We start from the raw sequence: 27,184 nt of genomic DNA on the forward strand, positions 1-27,184 counted from the left end.
TTTATAATAAATAATTATTCAATAAAAAGAAAAAAAACAATATGAAAAAAAATCAGTAAGTTATTAATGAAATAAAATTTTATGTACCTTTAAAAATGTGTATATGTAATTTATTAGGCATTATTACATATGTGCATATGTAAAATTAAAATCTGAAATTTGTCTGTCATCTCGACCAGTCCTCCTTTTACTTTATGTAAAATTCATTTTTAATTTTATTCGTTTTGTAAGGCACATAGTAACATAATAAGACTATATTGTCTTAAGTCTCGTTCCTCTACGAACGAGAAGCTTAAACGACTGGAAAGATAAGCAAAACATGGTATGAAATTTTTCTATGCCTCGTTGAAATTTTGAAAGTGCAGCATCAGTTCAGCAAAGATAAAAATAGGACAGAAGCTAGTAATTACCTAGAAGAATCATAGAGAACGTTTCTTAAAATTTGGTATTTTATACTTTATTTGATCGAGAAACTGACGTGATTGTAATCTGAAGGCTTCTGAATCAAGTAGTGGATTATCTGCTAGAATCAATGTTTGACCAGTACATTTATTTATTCCAGATTTTTTCATATGATACATCAAAAAAAGACAACAAAAATTAAATAATGGCAGGAAAATTGGTGAAGAAGAGCTCTTTGTAGAAATACTTGAAAGGAGTATGAGTTGGTAGCTGCGCACTTGAGCTCATAGACCCTTTTTTGTGGATTGTATACAAGCCAATTGTTAGATTGTCTAAGCCAGTCGGAGACCAAAAAACCGTTGAATACCAGAACAGGTCACACGAACCCAATCTTTTTTAGATGATAATGATATCCATTAGAATAATTTTCAAATTTATTTATTTTGTTTAATGATATTTGGTCACGACCATTTTTTCAATTTTTATTTTTCATACTACTATGTACGCAATATGCAATTAAGATAAATTGTTTACTACCTTTTTAATGGTAATTAAGCGTTGTGGCAGCCACTTCAGATTTACAGAGCCGCAGATATACGGACTTATACATGAGATTCACATTCGGGTAAAAATATATGTTTTGTAACTGATTAGAAACAGCTGGGGAAGTGATATGTGAAGCTTCAACTATCGATCTAATGTTTTAATTTAATAATGAATATTTTCGGATCTAATGAATGATCCATCAATGAGCCTGTTTACAATTCGTCATCCAGTTTATTTTGTATGATACATAAACTCAATTTATTGAAAGAAAGGCGATTACTAAGGATTTGGTTTAAATTTCAGCTAAGCTTTATCAGAATTTCGTAAAAACGCATCCCATTAGAGAAGATTCAAGCTGGAAGTCGGGAGTAATATAAGAATTATCTACCAGACACTTATTTATCCAAGTATCCCGCTTAAGGTTCAACAACAGTTAATAAAGTACTATATTGTTACATGTAAATAGTTTTTTGCCGATTTCATATTATGGATTTAATGATTAAAAAATAATAATCGAATTAATAGATTCCGATGAATTTTGAAGATCAATTCTAACAATGAAATAAAGTAATATTATTCATAGGTGACAAACCTTGTCATTAGAAGTATTCTTGGAAATTCTATTATCAACAAAATAATAAAAAGAAGAAGAAGAAAGAAAACAATTATTATCATTTTTTGTTATACTAGCTCTTTATCACTCATGTTATATCAGTATAAATATAAGCGACTCAACGATGTGAAATTAGTGTGTAGTTACGAGCTTGCAGCTTAACAATGTACTCGTCAAAATGTAGCAGTAACTCAAGTAGTCTAAAAGTCATAATATTAAGTTTATTATCATTAAAAATTGTGATTGCAGAGATAATTTCAACACCTCAAGGTGATATTCAAGGTATAATTAAGAAAACAGTAAATGGCAACGAAATTCTAGCATTCCTCGGAATACCTTTTGCAAGGCCACCGATCGGAGACATGAGATTTAAGGTGAGACTTCTTTTCGTCTTAAGTAAATGTAGACATAATGAATGCTTAATCACTGTAAAAATTAAAATTGTATCTCAATCACTATACAAGGCTTGTAGTGATTCAGGTAAAAACTTTGAACTGTTATTTGCAATTTGAAACTCCAAACATTTTTAACGTTCTATATTCCAAACGTAATATAACGAGTGATTTTAAGTAGTTTGTTTAGTAAAGATGCTACAGGTTTTTAATCCGGTTGGGTTCACAAAACATGATAGAGGATGGGCGTATGTTTTCGTTAGTACGTTATAGTTATCGTTGTTGTGAATTGATATAAAAACTTGTTCAATTGAGTGGGCTATAGTGTTAAATTGTGCTTTTTATTACATATTATAATTATTTTTATTGTTCTTGTTCAATAATTATCTTCTGTAATTTGGGGGACACAAAAGGAGCTTTCACTCCCATATCTCTTAGTTTCCTGATGCTCCTGAAGCAGTCGGCTATCATCCCATCTACATCCTCTTGAGTTCACTACTATCGTATAGATAGTACCTCCCACATCTATCTCCTCACCACCGAATACATCCTTGGCCCCACGACTGTCTACCAGTAATAGTCCACTCTTAATCTCAGACTTTTCCTCCAATTTCCTGACACTTGGCGCTATCCGATAAGCTCTACTCGTCTGTTTAGCTGAAATTGGTCGCAAATCGTGTATTACACAAGGTCTCGTCCTTCCTTGTCTGTGAATGAAGTATCAGCCACTTTTACCATCTTGAAAACTTCCTCACTCCAGTGCTTGGCAATAAGTATCGGAACCTCGTCGTCATCAATGCCCTCCTCCAGTTTCCTGATTATATCATTAGATCCGATTCTTTTGAGTGCCTGGATGGCCTTATTCCCGCCCTACAACCGCTACATAACCTCTGATTCTCAGACCCCTCTGTCTGTGCGATCGCTCGGGGTCTTTCGAGGTAGTTTATTCAGCCAACCGGTTGAAATAATCAGCCTAACCCGCTGTACCAAGCCAACCAGGGCCGCAGACGTCGACTTAACATCCTGCTTAACCTAAGAACACGGTTTGACGAGAGATTCCAACAGCTCAGTTCGGGAACATAGATCTTCCAGGACAGTTGCAAATCCCGTGGTCAGCAGCTCCGGGCACCCGTCCTGAGCCCCACAGTTCTGGAGATCAGGACCAGAATCACCACCAGAATCAGCTGTCAAAGTCATAGAACTACCGTTATCTGGACACGTTCTCCGTTTGACGGCAGGCGAGGACTTTGCCGGCGGAGACAGCGATTTCTGTCGCTTAAGGCTACATTTGCCTCCCACCACAAAACACTCTTCCGTTTGAACCATACAACGGCCCATGAGATCGGGACTGTCATCCCCTGAAGAAGAGTCTGAACCAACGTACTCCGCTGCAGCAATCCGGAGCGTTTCCAACTGAGCAACCCTATCTTCCTTCCGCTTAAAATGCATCTTCCGACTGGTATCCTCAGATACCACCTTCAACGAGCTCGAGCGGTGACCCTTCCTAGAAGGTAAACCAGTGCCTCGCACTGAGAGACCAGACTCAGTCACCAGACGAACATTTGCGAGGTCTACAACCTCGCAACGTCCTCCCCGCGAAACCGGACCGCAGTCCTCTTCAATTTTCGGACCTTCGAAATAGGACATCAGAAGAAACGAACAAGTTAATCTTCCAACGCCAACAGTAAAGAAATAATAGTTGATGTAAACAAACTATGTAAATACAGAGTTTTATCGACTAAAGTAGATGTAAAACGCCAGAAAATGTATGTATATATATATATATATATATATATATATATATATATATATATATATATATATATATATATATATAATATAATCTATAATTAATATAAATATAAATAAATAATAAACAACACTCAACACAACAAAGTATAAAGAACAGAAACAGAGATAGTCACTGTTAACCTACGTTGCTATGGTAAACAACTCAGATAATAAAGTTTAATTAAATTAATAAAACAATAATAACGGGGAACAAAAGCAAAAAAGTGAACTCAAACCAATCCAACAAAAAATAATAACAAACATAAACAAGCACAGTAAACCGAAAAAACGTAAAAACGAACACTAGCACGGAGTTGAAAGAAACATGTCTAATCACCATGGAACTCCATTCTAACCTCAACCTTTTTGCTAGTTAAAGGACCTCTAATGTGTTTTAATAATATTTAATCTTCCTTAAAATTCTAAAGTTTAAAAAAATTCTTCTTAACTAATATTTAAACATCAATTAATACTCGGCAAAAATTCTTCGTAGCATGTATTCAACAATATCTTAATAATATTTAAACATTAAGTAAATCAAATAATTATTATTAATTCTTCATAATATGCATATATTTCATAATTCTAACATATTAAATTCAATGATTATTATCAATAATGTGCCAGTTAAGTTTCAATAATTGGCCATAATTTCTCAATATTTATTTAAATAATATTTTCTTAGTTATTCTACGCATTTATTACAGTAAAATAATTATCAATGATATTCTTAATACCTAACTTCAAAACAATTCAATCAGTAATTATCCTATAAATTTTCATTTTTTCTAATACATAGTCAAAATTATTTTTTTCTTCATAGCGGTGTCCTATATCCGAGAATATATTTACGATTATTTCTTCCGCTTCTTCCAATCCTTTTACTTGGTCCTAATATCTAATACATCCTTTTTCATTTTACAAATTATATTACAACTACTATATTTATAACTATCATTCTTAATAATAATGTTGTTTTTCCTGTTTGTCGGCAACTTTTTTTTATTAATAACCTTACTGTATTTCTTACTTCTATTTTTATTGATTTTCTTGTTTTTCGACGACTTGCTACTTTTAGCATGTTTATTATTATTTATACTCGACAACTTATTTTCACTAATACTCTTATTACATTTAATAATTTCATCAATAATATAATTATTTTCATTATCAGTATCATTATTATTTTTAATATTAATATCATTAGTATTTGGCAACTTAAAACTAACATCGTCTGCAATTTTTTCATTAATATCTTCATTTATTTCAGTACTACCTTCATAATTATTTAACAACAAATTATTATTATTATCATTATTTTCATCGATAATATCCTTACTGACTTCACTTACAGTCTTTCGGCAACATATTATTATCATTCTAACATTCCTTCTTACTACAATTATTCTCATCAACAACATTAATATTTGGCAATACGCATTCATTATTTACACTATCATCAATATTATTTGGCAACATATAATTGTTATCTACACATTTCTTCTTATTAGTATCGCTTTCATTATCGTTTATAATATTTGGTAGCATATTTTCTCTATTTATACAAATCTTTTTTTTTTTTTTATTCTTTTTACGAGCATCGACTGCTGCTAAGGTCATTAGCCCTCGTCACATTCTTTAAAATAAATTATTATCTCCATCAGGATCGTCATATGTAAGGGTGTAAAGGGCCCTTACATTTTATTTAAAAACACAAACTTCACAATAAACATTAAGACATAAAAGACAAGGACAATCACAAACACTTATGGGGTGTAAAGGGCCCCAATATTAAAATTTGAGATAGGTTTTCAAAAGACCATAAAATTAAAATTTCAGCTTATCAATACCATATCTTTCTTTCTTTCTTCTACGAGTCTCATTTATAGTTTGTTTAAGTACCCTCGGGGCGACCAGCACCGCTGTTGAGCAGTATAGCAGTCGCGCCAGGGTGCCGTGGCAGTTGAATCCTTCCTATAAACAGGCTATAGGCATGCACGGCGTACACCCATAGCCTCGCGCCCTCAATCCACCCTTGAGGGTCCCCCATGCCATCATCGGACACACCCCGACTCACTGCTCTTGAATGCAGGTGAGCAAAAATGGCCTAGGCAAGAGGGCTACCTCCCGTCACTATACGTGCCACGCTTCGAGACTTTCTTATATGTATATATAAAACTACCGCTTAGAGATTCTTTTGTCACAGCTTTAAACATTCATTTTATAGACTTTTAAGAAGTCCACTGGCGTGTAAAAATGCAACTATATTTTCTTCATTTCCATTATCCAGATCAGCTCTAATATTATTTGTAAGACGGAACCTCTTTCTGAGGTTCTCATATATGGTACACTCTTCTATTAGATGCTTGATTGTCAGTGTTTTATTACAAACACCGCATATTGGTCTCACTTCGCCGGTTAACATATATAAATTTGTTAATCGCGTGTGACCGATTCTAAGTCTGGTCACCGCTACTTGTTCACGGCGAGTCAACTTAAAGTCGCTTTTCCATTTATAAGGAGAAGTTTTTACTGAGTTTAATTTTGTATTTAAACTCCTCCATTCAGCGTTCCACTTATTTCTTACTATGTTTGTTAGACGGTTTTTAACATCTGCCACTCTTACAGGAAATGCATCCAAATCATCGCAGACTGTTGCCTTTCAAGCAGCTTCGTCTGCGATTTCATTACCTGTAATACCAGCATGCCCCGGAGTCCATACAAATACGCATCGCTGTCCTCGTTGTTTTAGAACGTATAAAATGGACAGGATGTTTGCAATTAGGACATCCTTAATGTTCTTGTTCCGAATTGCGACAAGTGCACTTAATGAATCGGAACATATTAGCACTCTCTCTTCGCAATAGTGTTCAGTGTAGCGAAGAGCTTGCTGAATTGCAGTGAGTTCTTCTACTTGGCAGAACTCACTGGCAGTTTCCAGAAGTGGGCTTCTTCATTTACGTATATTGAGCATCCAACACCATGTTCGGTTTTAGAACCGTCAGTATAAATTCTAATATGTTCTTCGTAGTTACTGACGGTTGCCAAAAATTCCTGCTGGATGATCACTGCTGGTTTCTTTTTTATTTCTCCTTGAGAGAGATCCAAACTTGTATTTACCGCTGGCAATAGCCACGGCGGTATTTCTCTAGTAGAAATTGGCAATCTATCTGGAATGGCAATTTCATATTTATTTCTTAATTCGTGGTACCTAATTCCGGCTGGTCTGGAATAGGTAGCACGACGTTCGTATATTGCAGCCATGGGATGATTCGTAAACAATTTATTGTTTATATGAGCAGGGAAAGCCCATACATTTGCTGCATATCTTAACAAGAGGATCTCTCTTCTATAATGTAGTGGCATTATTCCGGCTTCAGACATCAGACTAGCCGCCGGACTTGTGCGGAAAGCGCCTGTTGCATATCTTATTCCGCTATTATGAACTACGTCTAACTTTTTTAAATGCGACTTCCTAGCGGATGAATATACGATACATCCGTAGTCTAGTTTAGATTGAACCAATGCTTTATACAATCTCAATAATGTCTCTTTGTCTGAGCCCCAATTTAAGTTCGATAAACATTTTATAATGTTTAGGGCTCTTTTGCATCTATCACTCAAGTCCTGTATATGTAATCCCCATGTAAGGGATTTATCCAATACTAATCCTAAATATCTTACATTGTCTTTATATTGTATTGGATTATCATCAATTGTCAACGCAGGACTTTGATGAGGAATTCTCTTCCTACAAAAGTGTACACAGCACGTTTTTTCTGGTGAGAATTGAAATCCGTTATTCTTTGCAACTTCATTTAGAGCATTGATCGCTCGTTGCAATTTGTATCTCACCAGAGCAGTCTTGTTGCTGGCATACACAATTGCCAGATCATCAACATAGACGCTTTTGCGGATTTCTGCTGGAATGGCTAATATCAATTTATTGATGGCAATGGTAAACAAGGTACCGCTCAACGGCGAACCTTGTGGTATGCCATTTTCCAAATTTCTTACAGATGAATATTCGCTACTGACTCGTACTTGGAAAGTACGGTCATTCATATAGTTGCTGAGCAGTATAGGCAGATTGCCACGAATGCCCCATTCATGTATCTGGAGCATTATACCATGACGCCAGGTCATATCGAAAGCCTTCTGAAGATCAAAGAAGACTCCGACACAATGTTTCCTTTTAATGAAGCTGTTATATATAACGTCCTCTAAGCTGATCATTTGATCAGTGGTAGAGTGGTATTGCCGGAAACCTGCTTGATACGGTGATATCAGGTTTTCTTTTTCCAAAACCCAGACGAGTCGATTATTAATCATTTTTTCCAGTATTTTTCCCATAGCACACGTCAAAGAAATAGGACGATAGCTATTGGGGTCTGTTAAATTTTTATTTTTATTTGGTACTGGAACAACATGAGCTTTTTTCCACTGCTGCGGGTACATTCCATCCCGCCATATTTTATTATAAAGTTCTAATAATCTACGCTTTGCAGTGGTATTCAGCTGCCTGATCATATTATAGTGGATTTCATCGGGACCAGCAGCTGTACTACCTGATTTTTCCAACGCTTTCGCGAATTCTTCCATTTTAAACGGTACATTATATGAGTAATTATACTCAGTTCTGAAGTTTAGTAGACCTTCAAGTTGTTCTTTTTTAGTACGAAAATCTTCTTCGTAGTTGGCGGTTCTGCTGGCCTTTTCGAAGTGATTGGATAACAGCTCTGCAATTTCATATGCAGTGTCTTTTATTTCATCTTCATCTTGAAGGCTAGTTATGGGAGCAAAATCATTACGCCCACAAATCGCCTTCACTTTCCTCCAAACATCTGATGCAGTAGTAGTTTTGTCAATGGATGACACGTATTGCTGCCAGGATCGTTTTTTCGAGTCTATCATAAGACGTTTTGCATACGCCCTGTATTTGTTAAAGGCAAAAAGATTTTCTATACTAGGACGCTTCTTAAAGGCGTTATACGCCCTTTTCTTTCTTTTTATAGCTTCACTTATTTCATCGTTCCACCATGGAACGGGGTTCTTTGTAAGTTTCCCAGATGTTTTGGGAATATATCTCGATGCCGACTCAATTATTGCATTTGTTATGTTGTCGACATCGTATCCGATAACTCCAGTTGTTTCAGGGAGTATCGTTCTAGCTGTGAAGCTCGTCCAGTCTGCCTTTTCAAATAACCATCTTTTAGGGATGGGATATATTGTTCTTGTAACATCAGTTACAATTTGCACCGGGAAATGATCGCTTCCATGCAGATCGTCTATGACATAGAAGCTGTACCTCGGTGCTATCGATCCGCTTATAAGTGCAAGATCTATACAGGACGTCGATCCATCTCTGGCATTGAAAAAGGTTCCTGATCCATCGTTTAAAATAATACGTTCTGAATTCATCAGGAACCCTTCCAGTTCTCTTCCACGGGGATCTACTCGATCCGATCCCCAAAGAGAATTATGAGCGTTAAAGTCACCCACCAGTAAAACAGGTGGGGGAAGCTCGGAAATTAGTCTTGCTATGTCATCCTTATTCCAATCAAAATTCGGCAAGTATATGCTGCAAACAGTGATCTGAAGCGGACGCTTCATTCTAACGCCGACCGCTTGTAGGTTTGTGTTTAGAACAACCGCTTCGGTGGTAGCTCTAGTCGATGTTAATATAGCTACTCCATCTCTAACTCTTACATTTGGCGGTTGATCTCGCCGAAATATATCGAATCCTTTTAATTTAAAATTTTCATTTCGGCGGAAATGCGTTTCTTGCAGACATATACAAATCGGGTCTACATCATGTACCAAGCGTTGGAGCTCATGGATGTTTGAAAAACATCCATTGATGTTCCATTGTACAATCGACTCGCTAATTTTTAATTAAATTATTGTCTGGGTTTGCCTTTCGGCCATCCTTTTTTTCTCTTCTTCTCCATTATGCGAACGGCATCAAGTTCGCGGAGAACGTCGTCGCCGGCGTAGCTTCCGGCCTCCGAATCGGAGACCACCGAAGCCACCGACGACGACGGGCATGGATCGGCGCCGGTTTCAGGCGCCGATTGAGAGGCGGCAACCTGGCCGCTCCCCGACACGGGGGTCGCACCGGTCACCGCCTGTAGAAGGGGGGACACTCGTCCCCCCTGTGACCATTTTTTGTGGCCTCTGAAGCTTAGAGGTCACTTCAGTTACAGGAGGCTTGGGAGCCTCCATAACAGACTCTGTAGCTGTCACTTTCTTACCTTCAACTAAAATCTCACTAAGACGGACTTGGATTTCAGGTTTAGTGTCCGTTTTCTTCTGTACTGGAGCGACTTTCTGTTTTGGAGATATGTCTTCAGGAGGCTGTACAATTATTCTTGGCTTAACAGGTTCTTTAGTGCTGAGAGGCTTCATTTTGTTTTCAATTATCCTCTCAATTAAGCCAGCCAAGGTAGATGCGATTTGTTGATGATTGCACTCTCATCAACAGCAACTGGAGCAGGAGCAGGAACAGCAGCCGCAGCCTGAGCATAGGTTGTTGTTGCTCTAGGTCTGCGGGCGTTTACGATCTTTTTTGCTTCAAAGTAGCTGACTATTTGCAGGGTTTTTACTTCCTGCACAGCTACATCGTCTTTGTAAACAGGACAGTTTACAGGAATGTAAACTGGATCTACAGTTTACAGGATCTACAGGAATGCTGTCCTCTGCAGTTTATACAGGTAGGAGGCTCCTTACACGGCTCTTCTTCATGAACTTCGTCACCGCACACGCATAGTTGCGGCCTCTCACACCTAACAGCGGTGTGTCCAAAGCGTTGGCATTTAAAGCATCGCATTGGTTGCGGGACAAATGCCCGCACATCCAACCGATGTATGCCCGCTCTTATCTTCTCCGGCAAAGTAGGCCGGTTAAATGTTTGAACATGGGATGCTGAAGGTAGGACTTCGCCATTCCTTCTCATGTTCAACCTCCGACATTCTAATACTCCTTGCGGCGCTAATTCTTCTACAATTTCCTGCTCCGTACAGTTAAGAAGATCCCGACAGACCACAACACCCCTTGAGGTGTTGAGCGTGCCGTGGGGATCAACACGTACAGTTAGTTCTCCAATTTTTTTAAGACCTAGGATCTTCTGTGACTGTATATCATTTACAGTCTCTACATGAAGTCCTGTGAAAGTTTTCCTAATTTCCTTAACAGGGCCTCCAGCACATTTTGCTATTTCTCGAGCGATGAGGAATGGACTCACCTTCGAGAAATTACCGTCTTCTTTTGTAACAACTAAGTATTTTGGCTTTGGAACGTTGCTTTTGAAGAAAGCTTTTTGCAAGCTTTTCCTAGCCTCAACTTCAATTTTACGAGATTCCGCGCTCTTTCTCCGTTTTGCCTCAGGCGAAACGGCCGGATCTAAACGAGGGTGTTTACGTGAACCCTCTGCCACGTTTAATTGTTCAGTTTCCATGAACAAATAATCCCTTCTGTAGTAAGGCTAGCCGCCGGGGTACACCCCCACTCCAGGGCTACCAACCCTGGAGGTCCGTTCCGGTACTCCGGTGGAACCGGCATATGTCCTGGCAGAGAGCGGATGCACAGTCTCTGCACTGACTCCAGGCACTTACACACCGAAGCTTTCAGGGCTCCCATACTCCGAACATGGGCACCTTAACTACATGCTTGCCATCGCGGGGGGCATGTGGACGACGAAAGGTCTCCGTTACACCTGCAAATAACTTTGACCGTGGCCGCCACATCGCCAGCTCTAAAGGTGGTATTAATCCATTTCCATAATCGTTAAGAATTTCGTATCTGCAGGTGGCCGCAAAGTCCAGTCCTGTAATTCGGCCTATAGATGAAAATCGGCCGAAAAAAGCATATCCGAGAAACAACACTCGGAACCCCGTTAGCCAGCTATATGTAATGTACTTAAGTACAGCTGTTGCCGCCCTGGACGTGGAACGTAGATGTTGTGTTCCGGACGTGGGGATTATCTACCTCAGGACACAAATCTTCTTATTACTAACATTATCAATATTAGTATTGCTATTTCCTAAAATACAATCATTTTTATTTGGAAAATTACTATCACTATCTTCAATATTTTCTTGATTATTAATTTCAATATATTTTCATTAATTTTTCCTTATTTATTTATTTATTCATTCTAATCACTAATTTTTGGGAGCTCACTAAAGTCAGTTTTTATTTAATTTTATATTCGGTAATTAAGTACTATTAATATTACTTATTGGCTTAACATAAAATGTTTTTTATTTTATTTTTTTATTTCTTGTCTTCTGACGTGAGAATTATTAATAAACAGCAGGCCTCGCCGTCCTTGACCTCGACCGTAGATGTCTGTATTACAAGTCCATTCAGATTTTTGTATCCTAATACGCTTTCGCCGTCTTTAATATTTTCAACAGGAATTTTAATACTGCATATTGCATTTGCTTTTATATTATATGTAATTTCATTATTTGCTTTAGAATCTTTTAATTTTAATTCCACATTTTCATTTATTAAATTATTATTTACGTTATTCTGCTTTTTATTATTTTGAATATTATCATCACAAAAATTAAGTTTAGTTTTTCTACCAGCTCTATTTTTTCTTTTACGATTATTTTATTTATGTAATTGTTATTATACACTGACAAATTATTATTAAAATTAACAGGATCTTGAATTTAATTATATATTGTTTCGGGACCGTGCATTAATTTTAATAATCTTAGATTAGGTTCATCTATTTTAATTAAATCTTTATTTATTGATTTCTTCCGAGGCTTGTATCCTCTGAAAAATTTACGGTGTCAAAATGATCATCATAGTCATCTAAACTTAATTCACCTAACATAGGTTCATATTCTGCGTTTAAGTCATCATCACTTACTATTTTTACATTCCATGCATTTTCTATATTATATTTATTTTTTAAACTAAAATCATCTACGTCTTCTAAATTATAATACAAATTATCGGTTTCAAATTCTTCAAAGCTAACTTCAGTTGTAAATAAAAATCGTCTACTTCATAATCTGTATCTTCAATACTAATTTCATTTTGGAATTCAAAATAATCTAATCTGTTAAAAAACGGATCTGATTGGTTATCATATACGTCTTTAATTTTGTTTCCTGTCACCTGATATATTTTTGATCGTTTATTTGGAGGTATTGCGGAAATTTGGGTTGTGATTCTCATACGGGTTTTTTGTAACATTTTGGATTGGGATTTTCGGTTTTTATTGGGGTTACGGAAAGGAGGTGAATGTTAATAATTAGGTTGCGTATAATTGAATTGTTGTCTAGCTGGGAAATAAAAATTTTCGGGAATATAGTTCTTGTAGTGATTAGGGTATTGGTTAGGATACTGCAGCGTTTATTTTTGGTTGAATTTAAAATTATTTTGATTTTTGGCAGTAGCAACGTTTTTCACATTACTATTACTACTATTATTATTTGCAAAATTAAATTTATCTATTTTAAATTGGAAATCCTTAGCGACGCTCTCAACGCTTCGTTTGAATGATTGTTTAATAAAATTTGTTTTATGTCATTACATTCATGAACATTACTACCTCTTATTGATTTTAAAACTGGTGCTTTAATCTTTGTTAAAACGATAAAAATTAAACAATCATTCTGAAAACTGTCAGGGTTATTTCTGACATAGAATTTGGTAATTAATTCATCATATAAGGTGATAAATTAATTTAGCAATAATCGATCTCCTGAAAAATCAGGGATCCTGTCTAAATCTTTCTTAGTTAAGATTGGAGTTGCCATTCTAAATATCAATACTTAAAACTATACAAATTATAATACACAAAATTATCAGAAATATTTAGTTATTTACTATTTAGATGTTTTTCTACTCGCATAAATATTTCTACTAATTTATTCATGGTGTATACGATATGGATTGTTGCCTTCAATCGATTGTCGCCATATAATGGATTGTTGTCTTGTAATCTGTCAGGAGCTGCATACATGAAGTTGGCAGATTCTGTGTACATGAATTTCTGCCAGTCATGTGAAATCCTTTGAACAGAATCGATGTCGACCACGAATTATATTCATTAACTCCGGTAGATACAACGATAGATGATATGCGCTCACCAACGTTGTTTGGATGTCTTCTTCTTCGTAGTCTCGAACCCAAAAATTATGTTCAATAATTTTCTGAAGTGTCCGATAACTTCTCTTCATTTAAGAATTATATTCATTAACTCTTCAGATTTGTTGCACTTCATAAACTATTGAAATTGACAAAGTTATCCGTTGATTCCTTGCAGTGTTGTTTATGTAGTTCATCTTGTAAATGGTTTGAATCCAAAGAAGTTAATTATATTCATTAATTATTTCAAAGGAATCTTAATTATTCAGTTCCCTTCATTAAATACTTGAAAATCAAAATTGATATCAAACGTGCTGATACAATTTGAAGGGTCCTACCGACTGCGGCATTTAAATTTGGAACTGGACAAGTTTTGTTTTTACAAAACGAACTTTATATTTATACAATTAATATTCATTTTACCGTTAATACTGGTTTTATATCATTATGCGTACATGCTAATGGTATATAAAATCATATGATGTGTGTCGAATGAGTACCGTACATAGACAAAAATAATTATTATTTGTTAAAGAGAAAAACTGCAGCTGTAGTGTATTCCAGAGCGTAGTGATTTGCTGCAAATTACTGATATTAGGACGCCCGTGGCAGTTGGAGTGGAATGAATGAACTATTTATCGTATTTTAACTTTATATGCAGGAATATAATTTTTTTGAGTAACCTCTGGTTTGGGATGTCAGAGGATTTTTTTTTTATCCTAATATGACAATTTTGCTTGTTGACATATACATTCAGGAGGAAATGATCTCGTCGCTCAAGATAATTTATTTGCAAAATCTTTGTCCACTTGTTGATTCTTCAACACCCAATCGTAAAATGTCTGGTTTCAAATGGACGGCTGGCTTCAGTTACTTGGTCAGCTGAATCTTTAATGTATATGAATGCAGTTATTTTGATGAGATCTTTTCCACTGTATTGTACTTTTTGAAATGTTTAGTTGCAGTGACTGATGGCGCAGTGAGATTTTGGAACACTCCGCCACACTGTCGCGCACAGCAGCAATTTTTTCGGCTGAACGGCCGGTATGAGATCAGCCTGTTCTCTTTTTTGTAGTCTCCAACTGAAACTATTTCTTCAGAATGTTCAGCTTGCCTTTTCACAGTTGTTTCATCTGAAGCGTTTCTCCTACTGAAAATTCTGCTTAATTTGTATTCAGTCTCAGAAAAACATTTTCTCTTGCATTGAATTTTAATGACCGTCATTCGCTCTTCTGAATGAAAAAAATGCGTACAATTTATCGCGCCTTAATTTTGGAACACCTGTTATATTATTAAAGAAAGTTTTTTATGACCAACTTATAATCTGTTAAAAACTATTTCTAAAAACTTCTAAATCTATAATGTTTTGGATTTTGAATACTATAATAAATTTAATATGATACAAATTCAAAAGCATTAAGCTAAAAATTAGATATTTAGTCACGAATTATTATTTTCTTTTGAATTTTAAGACTTTTGGACATTTATTAACCCTCCCTGTCCATTCCTACAGTTAGTATTAAATACGTAAGCAATATTCAATAACCTTGCCATAATTTATTTTTTAACAGAGTCCTGTACCATTTGAGAAGTGGAATGGAGTTTGGAATGCTTCAAAAGATGGCAATGAGTGTGTTCAGAAATCGTTAGAGAATTTTCTAGATTCACTGAAACAAACACCGTTTAAAGTAGATGAGATTTATCCTTCAGATCAAACACCGACCTCTATTATTGGATCAGAAGACTGCTTATATTTGAACGTATTTACACCAGATGTAAGTAATATATGTTATTAATATAATTTATTTTGAATGTAAATGAATAACTACATAAATCAAATGACTTTCCCTTTCTGTCCAGTAATTTAGTAGGAGTCTTCAAGGAGTAGTTATTCTGGAACCAATTTCTTAGTAGTGAAATATTACTGCAAGGTTCTAGTGTTTGTATTTTCACTAGTTTTTATCATTATGAAACTACCTGGGATCTAAAAATATCTAGCTGTAAAAATATTTAGGGTTTAAAAATATTGTGTAGTAATATGAATTTACTTTACTGAGTAAAGTAAAATCAGTGAAATGGCTAGCACATGACTGCTTTGCTTAAATTTTGTTTTTATCTTAAATGTTTTAATTTTTTAATTATTTAATTTTATCATTGTTTCAATTACATTTTTACATTTTAATTTTGACTTGGTTAATTTTGATTAACTGATCTTTGTAATTTTAAACAATTTTTTATATTTTATGTTTTTATCTCTTGCTGGGATTATAATTTAAAAATTTTTTAAAATTATATGTATATTACATACATGTATAATGTATGCAGCTGATGATGCGAATCAAATTTGCAAAGGCACTTCTGTTATGCAATGAAATAAGTTGAGTCATCCTATTTCAATTGTTCTGTACTTGGGTTGATCTATTAATATATATATATATATATATATATATATATATGTCATATTCATTTATGTGTTTTTACGAAGAAAATCATTTTCATTTAACCATAAACCAAATGTATTAGGATAAATAAGATGTTAATACCTCAAGCTAGTTATTCCGATTCCCTCCCTCAAAAAACCAACAATAAGTATTAATATATTTCTGAAAGATCTTCTTAAAATGTTAATCATTAGCAACAAAAGTTCCCACAGTGTTTTTCCGAATTTTATTGAAAATTGTGCCTGGTAAAGTTATCTGACAAAACATGAATTCTGCTAAATAACTATAGGTGATAGCAACCTGTTCCTCAGAGCTTATTACACAACTTTTTTTTTCTGTTTAGCCTCTAGGAATTACCATCAGGTATTACTGCAGAGGATGATATGTATGATTCTAAGTGAAGTGTAGTCTTGTACAGTCTCAGGTCAACCATTCCTGAGTTGTGTGGTTAATTGAAACCAAACCACCAAAGAACACCGGAATCTATGATCCAGTATTCAAATCTGTATAAAAGTAACTGGCTTTACTAGGATTTGAATGTTGGAACTCTCAACTTTGAAATCAGTAGATTTGCAAAGATATATTCACCATTAGACCAACCTGGTGGGTCTTCTTATTATGCAGCTTAACTGATCCCTAAAGATGTTCCACGGTGTGCAAGTGATGTTGATTTCAGACTCCACAAAATTATGTGTGATTAACCATAAGTGAATGTAGCCTGCTCCTTTCAATTCAGTATGGGCATTATACCCTTTCTAGCATTTTAATAAATGGTGCTCTGATGAATGTATTCCACCATAGCATTGATAAGAGTCCATGCAAAATGATCAGGTACCTGAAAATCCTCTTGGAAACACCTCATTGGTTTCATGGAACCTACTGAAAACCTACTCCTTACTATATTTATTTATAACTCTTACTATATTTATACTATGTAAGTTAACTCCTAGCACCAATAGTAAATAGCCCACTAACTTAGTCTAGTGGTTAACTCGTCATTGCAAATCAGTTGCTTTCAATGTCGAGAGTTCTAAGGTTCAAATACTAGTAAAGGCAGTTACTTTTATATGGATTTGAACACTAGATCATGGATAACGCTGTTCTTTGGTGGTTGGATTTCAATTAACCTCACATCTCAGGAACGGTCGACCTGAGACTGTACAAAACTTAGATTTCATTACATTTAAACATATCATCCTCATTCATCCCCTGAAGTAATACCTTATGATAGTTCCAGAGGCTAAACAGAAAAGAAAGAAGTTCCTGTTTGATTGTGCATGATCCATTTTAATTGACTGCTGGTATCTTGTGTATTTATTAATTTCACTCGCTAGCACGTGCTCAATCGTTTCGTCTGTATGCAACGTAATTCTTTTCAAGCTTTCATAGTGGCCTTTCTCAATTCTTTGGGGGTTGCATGTTTGTAATCCAAACGCCATTACTCTCCTGAAGATTTCTCTGTTAATATTATTTCTGGCTGGTTGATTTTTTTCTGTGAAGATTCTGTGAGGATTTTTCTTTTTTGGTTTTCTCTGGGCGAAAAATTCTTCAGCAATATCATCAACCAAACAAGTTGTATGTATTTTAAAAAAGTAAATGTTAAAAATTCATAATTAAAAATAAAAACAATTAAAATACATCTTAAAATGAAAAAACCTTCAATGTATCCTAAGCTTAAAATAAAAACATTATGATATATCATTCTATATATCTGATTAAGATAATAAAATTACCATCTGCTTTATGCAAATGGCATAAACAGTTGAAACATAGTATTTGAATATAAACGGACGGCCCTAAAGAATCACATGCAAATAATTCATACAATCCTACATTTAATCAGTTTTATCCAATAATGAATGAGAAATGTAATTACATGATTATAGTTGTAATCATATAACATAATTTAAAAACATCATATTTATTATTGGTGTATTATAAATATTCTTTTCCATTAATTTTTGTTTTAGACATCAGTTCCAAAGAAGTATCCTGTTATGTTTTATGTACATGGTGGAGCGTTTGTTGCGGGTTCATCCAATTCAATCATGTATGGTCCTGATTTATTACTTGACAATAAAGATATAATTCTTGTGGCTAGCAACTACAGAATTGGACCTCTTGGTACGAATTTTTTAATAAGATGTAATTATACAAACAGTTAAAATAATACCATCTTAATTACTTTCATAATAAGTTATTTATTTTAAATCAATTATTCCATAAAACTAATACCAACAGTGAGACCTGGACAACATAGTAACTTGCATCTGTTTATTATTACTGTTTGTTCTTCTGAAGGATTGACAACACATAAAGAGATACTAAACAATGATTACAATTTAACTCTGGCTATATCTATTAAAATCAATCATATTAGATTTAAACAATTCAGTTTTGGATTTTCCTCAGAAAGGTAAATGCATGCAGATGGTAATTATAACAAATATTATTATGAAATAAAAAATAAAATCACACACAGAAATCCTTTATTTATCATTTTTCTCTTAACTTTGTACAGAGACAAGGGTAGCTTGATTACAAATACTTCAACACTTTTTAGATTGTCATGCAGTACTTATAATAGTCTCCCATTCCTTTGTTTTCATCCATTTACAACACATATCTATTGCAGTACAGCTAGATGTTTATACCCATACCAATACCTACTACCAATTTTCATATTTTAAGTATTCCATTGTTTATTCCCACCAAAGAATCCAAATAACCTGGTTTTTACAAACTAAAAACTTATGTTATTACCCTCCAATAATGACACACAATTTAGTAAAAATTGTTTAACGTCAGACTGTTAATTTCATGCCTATAATTTTGATAAAAGTATGAAATGAATATATGAAAGATATAATATTAAGCTTATATATATAACCTTTATGCAGATAAATGTTTAAATTAACTACCATACTTTTTATAAGAGTACAAATGCCATGTTTATGTCTCTGTTCCTGGCACTAATAGGATGCCAATAACTTCTTAAGTTACAACCACTTAAATTTATTTGTTCCATCATTTGTGGAACAAACAATACAAATAAGTTAGTAAGTTTGTATGTTTGTTTACTCACATCTGATTTATATTTTGATTGATGCTGTAGACCTTTATTTAATACACAAAAGTCGAATTATGTAATTTCATGTCAAGCTATATATGTATAGACATGTCATTGAGTCAAGTATTGAATAATACAATGTGATGAAATTTTCTTAAGTATGAATTCAACTCTTGCTGATTTACTCTAGCTGACTCTATTACTTGCTATGTTCTTTAGTTGTGGTAGTGGATTTACCATACACATATAAAGATTCTTTCATAAGTGATAACATAAACTTTGTAAAACATTTTTATGACAGGACAAGTTTTGGTATTATTTTATTGAACATCAAGATTTGTTAAATTGTGTGTGTGTGTGTGTGTGTGTGTGTGTGTGCATGTGTGTGTGTGTGTGTGTGTGTGTGTGTGTGTGTGTGTGTATTTTATTGCATTCCATGATGAAACAATTTTATGAAGTAAATTATGGAGTGAAACAAACAATATTATGGTGTGAAATATGTCTAATACATTAAAAGCAGCTACTCAAGAAATATTATATCCAGTGGAATATTATTTAAACAATGAAGGAGGACACTTTGATCGATTATTTTAACAGTAAGTTTTATGGTTTTTTTTATTTATTTATTTTTATTTTTTTCATATAATCAATTTTGTTTCTAGATTCTTTCAGTATTAAAATGATTCTTGTTTTTGTTCAAAATTATATTATTTATTCTAATATTTTTATGGCAAATTTCAGTTTGCTTTTTTTTAATAAAAGTAAAATTCTTATACTTACACATATTTTTTCAGAATTAAATTCTTTACAGATTTTGTTGCAAAATTTTATTTTACTTACGACAGTTTAACAATGTGTGTCAAACCTAAAAAAAAAAAAATTGTTTTTTGATGACAATTTTTATGTTTTACAATAATTTTTTTAAAAAAATATTGTAAATATACAGTCAGTTCTGGAACATGATTTATTGAATTTTTCAGTTCTCAAGCCAAATGGAACCATCAATTTTACTCCTTAATTTTAATTCCAAGAATTTCAGTATTATTCATTTTACTCTTTAATGCAGAAATCAGAAATCATTTATACCTTGCAAAACTTTTGTTTTGCAAGTTATCACTTGAAAATGAAGGGTTTCTGTATGTGTATTTATATGAGTTTTTTTCTCAATTTTCACTTGTAGAACAAATCCAGAAATGATACTGTTTCTTTGTGAAAGATTCTGTAAATATATATATATTGAAGTTCATTAATAAATATTTATACGACTATTGTTTTTATTTCACTTAGTTTTAGTACATTTATAAATAATATTTACTCACATTATTTCTATAATATTTCAATCTACTTTCTTCATTCATTAAAATATTTTGAATTTTTCAATGAATCAAAATTGGGCTTGTAAAAATTCTCCAAATATTCTTTGTTATGTTTGCGGATAATTCACCACAAAAAGTCAATGAAAACTAATATCAAATCTGCTGAAAACTGTTTTTTTTTTGTCTTCAGTCATTTGACTGGTTTGATGCAGCTCTCTAAGATTCCCTATCTAGTGCTAGTTGTTTCATTTCAGTATACCCTCTACATCCTATGTACCTAACAAATTTGTTTTACATATTCCAAACGTGGCCTGCCTACACAATTTTTTCCTTCTACCTGACCTTCCAATATTAAAGCGACTATTCCAGGATGCCTTAGTATGTGGCCTATAAGTCTGTTTCTTCTTTTAACTATATTTTTCCAAATGCTTCTTCTTTATTCTTCTTCAATGCTTTCTTCAATGCTTCTTTCTTCAGAGGTATTTGCCGCAATACCTCTTCAATTGTCACTTTATCCAACCATCTGATTTTTAACATTCTCCTACAGCACCACATTTCAAAAACTTCTAATCTTTTCTTCTCAGATACTCCGATTGTCCAAGTTTCACTTCCATATAAAGCGACACTCCAAACATACACTTTCAAAAATCTTCCTGACATTTAAATTAATTTTTGATTTAAACAAATTATATTTCTTACTGAAGGCTCGTTTCGCTTGTGCTGTTCGGCATTTTATATCGCTCCTGCTTCGTCCATCTTTAGTAATTCTACTTCCCAAATAACAAAATTCTTCTACCTCCATAATTTTTTCTCCTCCTATTTTCAGATTCAGTGGTCCATCTTTGTTATTTCTACTACATTTCATTTCTTTTGTTTTGTTCTTGTTTATTTTCATGCGATAGTTCTTGCGTAGGACTTCATCTATGCCGTTCATTGTTTCTTCTAAATCCTTTTTATTCTCGGCTAGAATTACTATATTATCAGCAAATCGTAGCATCTTTATCTCTTCACCTTGTACTGTTACTCCGAATCTAAATTATTCTTTAACATCATTAACTGCTAGATCCATGTAAAGATTAAAAAGTAACGGAGATAGGGAACATCCTTCTCGGACTCCCTTTCTTATTACGGCTTCTTTCTTATGTTCTTCAATTATTACTGTTGCTGTTTGGTTCCTGTGCATGTTAGCAATTGTTCTTCTATCTCTGTTTTTGAACTCTAATTTTTTTAAAATGCTGAACATTTTATTCCAGTCTACGTTATCGAATGCCTTTTCTAGGTCTATAAACGCCAAGTATGTTGGTTTGTTTTTCTTTAATCTTCCTTCTACTATTAATCTGAGGCCTAAAATTGCTTCCCTTGTCCCTATACTTTTCCTGAAACCAAATTGGTCTTCTCCTAACACTTCTTCCACTCTCCTCTCAATTCTTCTGTATAGAATTCTAGTTAAGATTTTTGATGCATGACTAGTTAAACTAATTGATCTGTATTCTTCACATTTATCTGCCCCTGCTTTCTTGGTATCATGAATATAACACTTTTTTTGAAGTCTGACGGAAATTCCCCTTTTTCATAAATATTACACAACAGTTTGTATAATCTATCAATTGCTTCCTCACTTGCACTGCGCAGTAATTCTACAGGTGTTCCGTCTATTCCAGGAGCCTTTCTGCCATTTAAATCTTTTAATGCTCTCTTAAATTCAGATCCCAGTATTGTTTCTCCCATTTCATCCTCCTCAACTTCCTCTTCTTCCTCTATAACACCATTTTCTAATTCGTTTCCTTCGTATAACTCTTCAATATATTCCACCCTTCTATCCATAGTGTTGATTTACTGATTCCGATTGCTCCAACTTCTTGGAAAAAAAATTTCTGATTTCCAGAAGGCTCAACTGATGAATCTTCAACTTCAATAGATATTAATTACATTCCAGAAGAATCAAATATTGAACCTCACCTCATCACGCAAGCGGAACTGAGCAATCTAATTTGTAACTTGTATTTGTTGAAACAACATGAGAACTCCTAGTTTCATGTCTTAAAGAATGGAATTTATTAAACAAGGATACTAAAATTTCAGTATATGAAGTCATTATATGAAATCTATTGAAATATTTTAGAGGAGATTACTTTAGAAGAGATGGTTTAATTAGTTTTTGCCATCGTGTTAGAGGCCTAATGTCTGAACTGGAATTGAATATGTTATTCATGATTGGCGTATATTTATAGACTCATCAAAAATAAGCTTAAAGGCAGTGTTGTTGCATAACTCTAATAATTTTTCTTCTATACTGGTAGCACATGCTGTAGGAATGAAAGAAACATATGAAACTATGTTAAATATTATTAAAGACATTAAGTATGATGAACATTCATGGTGAATCATTGCTTACCTCCTGAAAGTGATACAGCTTCTTTTGATTCTCTCTTTTCTTTTTTTCCGTTTAGCCTCCAGAATCACCAGAAGATGTTACTTCAGAGGATGAATGAGGGTGATATGTTTGAATGTAAATGAAGTGTAAGTCTTGTAGTCTCAGGTTGACCATTCCTTAGATGGGTGGTTAATTGAAACCAATCTCCAAAGAACATTGGTACCCATGACCTAGTATTCAAATCCACATAAAAGTAACTACCTTTACTAGGATTTGAACCTTACAACTCTCGACTCTGAAATCAGCTGATTTGCAATGACGAGTTCACCACTAAACCAAGCCAAGGTTTCCGGAGTGGCTTTACAAAATATGTGTTTGAGTTATTGTTGGGTTACAGATAAACATTATGCCGTTCATGACTGCCCTAAAAGAAATCCGTTTACCCCAGGAAAAGAAAATGTTGACAATATCCCTTGTATTATCATATTATTTTACCACTTCTACACATAAAACTAGGCCTGATGAAGGATTTTATAAATACATTAGATAAAGATGGAGACGGCTTTAAATATTTAGGTAAGCTTAAGTCAAATTAAAAGAGGGAATATTCATTGTGGCACAAATAAGAAAATTAGATCATGAAAATATATTGGACTGCAAACTGAATACTAAAGAACTAGCAGCATGGAAGTCATTCAAAGATGTCGTTACTGGCTTTATTGGAAACAAAAAAACTGAAAACCATGATCAGCTAATAAATGAACTCTTAGTGAACTACAAAAATTTAGGCGGCAGAATGTCATTAAAAATTCCTTTTTTATATTCTCATTTGAACTTTTTCCCCTTAAACTTGTGTGACATCAGCGATGAAAAAGGATAAAGATTCCAACCAAGTTATATTGCAAATGGAACAACAATATCAAGGCAGATGAAGATGAAAGTATGAAGATTGCGTACTGCTGGATGATAAAAAGAGAAGACTTCACTGAGCACAAAAGGAGAATAAGAAAAAAGAAATTAAGATAAATATAATTGTCTACAAATTAAAGGTAGGAATTTTAATTGTAATTATTATTATTTTTGTATTCTGTTATTTAAGAAGTTTCTCAATATTTTTAATTAGTCATAACTAAAAATCTGAGGGTGATGAAGAAAAACTGATTTCATTTTAAGATTCAGCATAAAAAATACATTCTTCTTCACCTACTTTTTCTCAGTTTCAAGTTATTATTATTTTTTTTTGTTGACCTGTGTTATGAATAAATATTTGCAGCATGTAGTGACAATTATGTATGAAAATGATAAATATTTACACATCATTTGGGTAGGTATGGTTTATTTCATATTGTACATATATTTTTGTTTCATTCATTTTATTGCTATTGCTTGTTATTATATATTGTTATATTATTTGTTATTATTATTACCGTTGTTATTTCCTGTAATTTATTGAAAAGATGTAAGTACTTTAGATAATTTGTTTAAAATTATGTTTTGTAATGTAGGATTTGCAAGTACTGAAGATGTAGTAATGTCTGGAAATTATGGTATGAAAGATCTAGTATTAGCTTTGAAGTGGGTTCAACAAAACATTGCTTCTTATGGTGGTAATCCTGAAAGTGTAACAATATTTGGTGGAAGTGCAGGTGGAGCATGTGTACATTATTTAACATTATCACCTCTTGCAAAAGGTAAACTATACAGAGTTTTTAGTTGTGAAAAATTTATTTTTCTTTATTTGTAAGAAATCTATGACTAACAGAAACCATTAAAACCTGCTAATGAAATACTGATGTACATGTTTACATTGATGTAGTAAAAAATGTTTATTCCAAATACCAATCAATGTGTGCATATTTTCAGAAGTTCATCTAATGATTATTATGTTTATCCTGGAATAGGACTTTTTAAGTATATGTACGGGTATATGAGCAATGATTGTTCCAACTGAAGAAGGAAAAAGATGTTTTAGTTTGATGAATTCATTATTCTCTTTTATCAAAAATATTTATTATTTTGTTCTAGATGAAGAAAAATAAATGGTTATTATAGTCCTATTACTTTTTTAATAATAAATATGAACTATAGCATATTTTAAATTACTAAGGGTAAGATTTTTTTTAAGTATTTTTATTGGTGCACAGACAGAAAAAAATTCTGAAAGTTCAATGTAGACCAATTCATAATCAAAGTATACATTGCAAATGATACAAAAGGTCACAGTCAGTTGATGAATTATCAGTGTAGAAAGATAACCACTGTTTGCTTTAACAGTAGATTTATAGTTTTGTTTGTTACGTAAATAATTTTATTTAAATCTCAAAAAATAGCTATGAAGATTTTGAGACGGAAAGGGCCTGATTATTATCAAATGGTAGGATCTGATTCAATCCTAATTGATCAAGTAATTTCAGCATTACATGTCTTAGTTTCACATCTAAACTAACCACATCTATATGCAAATACAATTATGATAAAAAAAAACGACTAAGGGATTAAGTCATGATTATTTTTCATATGACTATGTAAAAAGAATAAAAATATTATACAATTTTATGCATGCTTTGCTTCAAACTGACATTCTTATGACTTGAATGTTAAGTGTTTTTTAGATATTTTAATTGAAAGAATATGGAATTTAAACTTTTGTTTCATAAATAGGTTTATTTCACCGTGCAATACCGATGAGTGGAACAGCAGCACATTGTCCATGGTCAACATTTATACCTGGAGCAGTAGCAAATAACACAAAAAAATTAGCATCTTTTGTAAATTGCCCAACTGAACCATCTAATCTTTTGGTTGAATGCTTAAGAAAAGTGTCTGCAGATCAATTAACACAAGCAATAGATAAATTTGAGGTAATGTTTCTTTCTTTTCTGTTCATAGCTATAACTTTTAAGTATTTAACATTTGTTCATTTCATCCATCTAATCTTACCATTATAATAATAAATAATCTACTGTATTAGTCAGAGAAGTGAAGAAAAATAATAAAATATTACTTTAAAATAATGATTTGTTGTAGAAACTTGTTTCTTAACTTCCTATAGGGAAAATCAAAATGGCTAAATGCAATCTTATTTATTATTAAAAAACTAGTTTTTGATGAACATGTCATGACATTAAAATTAAAAGTTCAGAAATATAAGTCATAGAAAAGTCATAGTAATAAAAAACAATGTTCAATGTTCAACAAACTTTAACTCATAATACAAATAAAGCCAGTTATATTTTCACCATTTAATTAAATGTTCATGTAAAATGACTCTATTAGTGTAGCATCTATTTAGTGTTCATTTTTTGACAGGATTATAGATTTTCTGAAACAATATTATAACAGATGATATCTGTAATTTCTGGAATTGCTTTATGTTTGCCAGTTTGTTATAATATAATTTAAGAACAGCTGATCCAGAATTATTAAAACCTTCATATTTTCAAAGCCTGATAAGCAGATATCTGGTAAAAAAAAAAAAAAACACTTTGTACTATATTTGTGAACATGTTTTTGGAAACAATTTGGGCTTTATTCTTCTTTTGATCATGCAATTTTTAAAAATGCTAATATTTAAAGTAGAAATTAATGTAAAATCTTGTATGATTTAATTGAACTCAAAATTGCTGCTTAGAAAATCTTCCACGGCTAAATTTAACAAAATTAAAATAAGCTTTTTCAATACTGAGGATGGAAGCTTTTGATTAACACTAATCTAAACTGGCATTAAAATTTTATAAATAAATCAGTTCTATTTTAAGTAAGTTTACAGAAGAAAAATAATTTAAATTCATATTTCATGATCTGTCAGTAATTCTATACTTATAACATATAATAAACATGAAATAAATATATAAAGTTTTTTCCATCTCTGATTCTATAAAAAAAATATTTTTGAACAAGAGATTGTGCAAATTACACTGTCTAACAAAAAAACTTTTTTTGAATGTTTCCTTCACTTCATAAGTCAATTCTTGCTAATTTTGGGTTGAGGAAAACAAATTTGACAAAGGAAAATTTTTATTACCTCTTGTTTCTGTGATATACAATAGGTGAATGTATTTTATTTTGATGGATTAAGAGAATACAATACATTTTAATTACATATACCAACAACATAGAAAGTTCA

The 27,184-nt window shown here is 33.0% G+C and overlaps 2 protein-coding genes across 2 annotated transcripts in view; both read left to right on the forward strand.

Moving 5' to 3' along the window:
* Positions 1–27,184, forward strand: part of LOC142319136 (esterase E4-like) — an 87,260-nt gene that overhangs the window by 50,260 nt on the left and 9,816 nt on the right. The window lies entirely within an intron of this gene.
* Positions 1,710–26,397, forward strand: LOC142319803 (esterase E4-like). Its single transcript, XM_075357483.1, has 6 exons — positions 1,710–1,935; positions 15,429–15,632; positions 18,269–18,422; positions 24,564–24,749; positions 25,720–25,919; positions 26,368–26,397. The coding sequence occupies exons 1-6, from the start codon at positions 1,726–1,728 to the stop codon at positions 26,395–26,397; spliced, it is 984 nt and encodes a 327-aa protein (XP_075213598.1). The 5' UTR covers positions 1,710–1,725.

Source organism: Lycorma delicatula, chromosome 2 (assembly GCF_047948215.1).
Source record: "Lycorma delicatula isolate Av1 chromosome 2, ASM4794821v1, whole genome shotgun sequence".
Classification (NCBI taxonomy): domain Eukaryota; kingdom Metazoa; phylum Arthropoda; class Insecta; order Hemiptera; family Fulgoridae; genus Lycorma; species Lycorma delicatula.